The 4699-nt window shown below is 36.3% G+C and overlaps 1 protein-coding gene across 1 annotated transcript; it reads left to right on the top strand.

The window, feature by feature from the left end:
* Positions 1-3204: 3204 nt before the first annotated feature.
* On the top strand, positions 3205-4356 carry LOC7477762 (putative F-box protein At1g50870). Its single transcript, XM_002319292.1, has one exon. The coding sequence runs from the start codon at positions 3205-3207 to the stop codon at positions 4354-4356; it is 1152 nt and encodes a 383-aa protein (XP_002319328.1).
* The last annotated feature ends 343 nt before the right edge of the window (positions 4357-4699 follow it).

Below are 4699 nucleotides of genomic sequence, written 5' to 3'. Positions count from 1 at the left end.
TTTTTTAGTATGTCTCCTTTTGTATTCAGATAATCCTGATTTTCTATCTGCGAGATATCAGTAGGATTTCTTCTGGTATCTACTTTCGAGTTCTGTTCGCTTTTGAGTCAGGTGAGTGAATAATTTTTCATATGCATGAGAAATAGTATAAATATTTAAATTGTTAATACGAATTGGACCATGCTTCTTGATAAAATATATGTTAATTATTATTCTTGTTATGATAAAGCATGTTCAACTGTTGAATCTGAATTCTTGATATGAGCCAATATATACTTTTAAATTAACTTCTGAATTGATAGCTCCTCATTTGATTGATGTCATACGTTGCGTCTTAAGATATGAATTTGTTTGTTTGATCATGATATGAACATATGGTATGTCAGTCAGAATACCCATGCTAGCAAGGTAGTGTTAGTCTTTGTGCACATCATATCTGAAACCTAGTTGGTTAGGGGAGTCACCAACTTGTGTGGACTGATCATCCCACAGTAAAGATCTTCATGCTCATTGCATTTTGATTTTCTAACGAGCTTTACCTTATGATATTTTTATTATGGCCTATTTGAGAAACTTTTCTATAAGAACCTAAAGTCATATTTGTATATAAATTCCATATTGTTGTATTACCTCGTGTATGTATATTGTTGTAAGATAATTAAATTATATTATGAAGTTAGTTTTGTTATTACTGTTGTGTTGAACTTTGATTGAGTTATTTAAAGGATAAGTTTGTATGTGACTATGGGTTTGCATAGGTATGGAACTCTAGAGGAGGACCTTGACTATGTGCCGGTTATGGATCCGAGAATCGGGTCATGACAATTTGGTACCTCCAAGAGTCATGAGATACTATTGCTCTTGCTAATTTCAAGATTCTATCTAGCACAGTTTTATATGTAATCAACCGGTCAACCCGTTAAGAGATTTCTAGGAACTAGTCGACCGACTCATTTGTTATTTATCTTCACAATCTTTTTTGTCCTTTTTCAATTTTTTTTTAGCTTTTGCTCTTTTTCCTTGTTATTTTTTGTCAGGTAGATAAAAGTAAGAAGTATTTGTACTTCTTGAGATATGCCTCTCGTACTCTGTATAGTTTCTTCTTTTTAATACAATTACTTTTATTAAAAAAATAAAAAAAAGCCTGTGCTCATTTTACAATTTCCATTGAAAACCAGTTAGGGAATTATACTCTCAGCTGTGCTCATTTTACAGTATATCGAACTCAAATTTGCATCATGAAATGGTAGATAAAATGCCAGCAAAACAAACAAGATCACCCGGTAAGGCAAGATGTCAGCTTTGGCCCTGACGCCCTGACGCCCAGACGTAGCCTTTTCTGGGAATAGCTTCAGGAGCTACATGCGGAGGAGTTCCACAAGTTGTTTGGAGCATACAATCTTGAGGCTTAGACTCGGCAGCAGCATTCAAACCAATCTCTAAAACTTTCAAATCTCCATGCATTCTCATCCAGAAGTTTTCTGGTTTCAGATATCGGTAATAAACACTTCTGCTACGGAAAAAATTAACTGCGCGCATGAATTAATTCTTGAAAAATACTTCCTTTGAGCCTTCCTTTCGCTACCTTATTGAAGAGTTTGCCACCTTTTTCATATTCTATAACATGGTAATTTTTTCTTTGGCGGCCATAACCTCATACAGATGCAGCACATTTGAATGTTAACCAGTTCGATGACAGATATCTATCAATCGATCTGATCCATCAGCCGCTCTTTCAGAATTTGTCTGGCCAGTTTTAAGGTTTCTCCCATAGTAAACTTCAGAAAGGTTTTCTTGACCAAGCAATCTCCCAAAACCATTCTTTTCCATCGACACATTACCCCTGTTTTCCTTTTTCAATAAGAAATCCTAATAGACTGATATGCTGCACAGGGATCTTTTGAACTTGAAAGCTCGTCAGTTTGCGCAAAGGGAACAAAACATAAATTATGTTACTGATCTCCTGGTGCATTCGGGCCCCAAATGCGAACCTGTCATGTGTTGTTTACCCAACTTCATAAGGGATGGATAAGGGCAACCTCAATGGCAATTGAGTTTCACAGGCTTCCCAGCATGAAAAAACCAGAGTTCAAGCACATCTTTGAGCACTGCCTGTTGTTCGCATTTCAAAGATGGAAAGGAGAGATGGAACTCCAAGGTAGCATGAAAATATTGTAACATTACGAGTATCAACAATAATAACAATGGAAGTCCATTGTTCATGCACAAAACAAATGAATGCTCATATCAGAATCACTGGTAAGAGATTCAAACAAATGACAAAGTGGATCCAAAATGTGTCAACTGCCAAATCCAGGAACAATATGAAGATCAGGAAACAGACTCAAACCTAAATTCAAACAGAGAAAAACACTTGTAAGAACACAACATCAAGCCCATTTATATAGTTTCTTTGATTGAAATCAGCAAAACAATATATCCCATAATCAAGAATATGAAAAAGATTATGCATTTGCATAAATTTGTAACAGATCACGAGACCCCAAAGATCTTACGGAGAAAAAGAGGACCTCAAGTTTATCTTACAAGGAAAGAAGAAAAGAAATAAACAGGTAGCCTTGAGTAAATCTTAACGTTTAAGAGAAAGAAATGACAGAGGCAAGTACAATGTATCTATGTAAACCTAATTAAATTCTCCTCAGAATTAGGCAGGAAAAATTAAGCCAGGAAAAGTCTTTGCTGCTAAATAGGAAATGGATAATACAGAGAATAATAGTCTTTTAGGAATCTAACATATTTACCAAAAGCATTTAATTATATAAGATTCGATTAATTGTTAGGTATGAAAATCTTGATAGTAATGCAAGTCTTTCACCAAACTTTCTTTCCAAGTTTCTAATTACCGAAAAAAGTATTATGCATTGAATGAGTAGATCTCACAAGCGAATCACATAAATCATAGAATACTAGTAAAGTAGAGGGGACGGATTTTTTTGTCAATAAAGAAAGCTGGGGGATGGAATTCAATCCACACATCCGAGAGGTGACAATAACACAGTGAAATTGAGAAAGGGAAACCAACAACTTTCCAAAATTATAAAACTATGGGCGGTGGTTAGATTTCATTGCAGTTTTATCAGCCATGGAGCTCTAAGATCTTTCTATTGTTTTATAAAGGGTTGCTTTCTTGAACTCCTATTTTTCTAATACTACGTCCCTACTATCAGAAAAGAATTATCGAAGATGGATTTCTCAAATATTGTAAGGGCTCAAAATCAAGTGAGAGAACAAAAGGGGATGGCTTCTCACCTCACAAATAACCATGTTATCATAGCAGACATTTTATCAAGACTTCCTGTGAAGGCTCTCTCAAGGTTCAACTGTGTATGCAAGTTATGGTACTGCATGATTAATTCAGATCCTGGTTTCCAAGCCTTGCACCACAGTCGGTCGTGGAGGAATCCTCGGTTCCTTTTCCGATTGTCTGACTTTGATTTTAACCCTCTTGAACACCTCGGATACCGATATGCTTATAACTTTGTTTCGACAGATACTGAGGGGAAAAACATCTGTCTGATGCAAATTAAGGTGCATGAACCTGTTAAACTCATATTGCCAGGTTGCTTTGGTTTGCTTGTCTTTTCTACTGACACACGTATTCATGTGTGTAACCCTAGCACTCGTCGAATTCTAGCACTGCCGGATTATAAAAGTAAAATAGCAGGATTTGGGGTCGGGTATCTGAGCTCAATAAGAAGACACAAGATCGTGCGGTTAATTCCTCGAAGACCATCAAGCCTTCATTTAGAGTGCTCAGTTTTCACTCTTGCTCCAGGGGAAGAAGGATTTTCATGGAGGGTGCTGAATGATCAGTGCCCGTATTTGGTGGATCAGTTCAGTCTTCCAGCTTTTGCAAACGAAACAATTTACTGGAAAATCGACCGTCAGCAAGCCCTCAACAGGCATAACGATTTCATTGTATCGTTCAATATTAGATACGAGAAGTTTATGACCATTACTCATCCTGCAGACTGGATTCCTACTTCTAATCTTGACTGGAGATCACCAATTCGAAATTCAACGCAACTGGTGGAACTACGAGGGACTTTGTGCATGATACAGACATTAGCATCCTCTCATGTGGCAGTATGGAAACTGGCGGATCACAAGAATAGCATGTGGGTAAAAATATGCATGATCGACACAAGCAGAATTCATCCGAATTTTGTTGGAGAAGTCCAGTGCATCAAGGATGGAGAAATCATATTCAACTCAGCCAGTAATCATCTGCTCTACTATGATGTGAGAAAGAAAACATTTAGAAAGAAGATGCTACCGCACTCTGCAGAAAATCTTACCAGTTATTGCGAAAGTCTTACTTCCCTAACAAGATGATGATAGATTGATTTACAGGAACTTGTTTTTTTTTTTTTTTCATCACTTTGTACTTCTTTCAGTTGATAACCCCTTGAGTTTTGGCAAAATTTTCTTTTTGGGTCTTTAATGTTTTGTAGGAGAAGGCTCTTTCTTCATTCTTCAAAAATGAATTACAATAGAAGCATTCATGTGTAACTCGATATATTCTTTTCGTGGCATGTATCTTTACTTCACAATCATCAAGCTTCAAAAAACCTGCATTCTAAGATCCAGACTTGACAGTTTTGATTTATGTAATTGCTGCCGAAATCGCTATTATTACAGAAATTTTCTGTACTAAAAACAATTAATCAAATATTCA

The sequence above is a fragment of the Populus trichocarpa genome, chromosome 13 (genome assembly GCF_000002775.5).
Source record: "Populus trichocarpa isolate Nisqually-1 chromosome 13, P.trichocarpa_v4.1, whole genome shotgun sequence".
NCBI lineage: Eukaryota > Viridiplantae > Streptophyta > Magnoliopsida > Malpighiales > Salicaceae > Populus > Populus trichocarpa.
This window is presented reverse-complemented; position numbering and strand designations above follow the sequence as displayed.

Excerpts from the sequence above, each read along its gene's own strand:
- LOC7477762 (XM_002319292.1), top strand. The coding sequence starts at position 3,205 with ATGGATTTCTCAAATATTGTAAGGGCTCAAAATCAAGTGAGAGAACAA.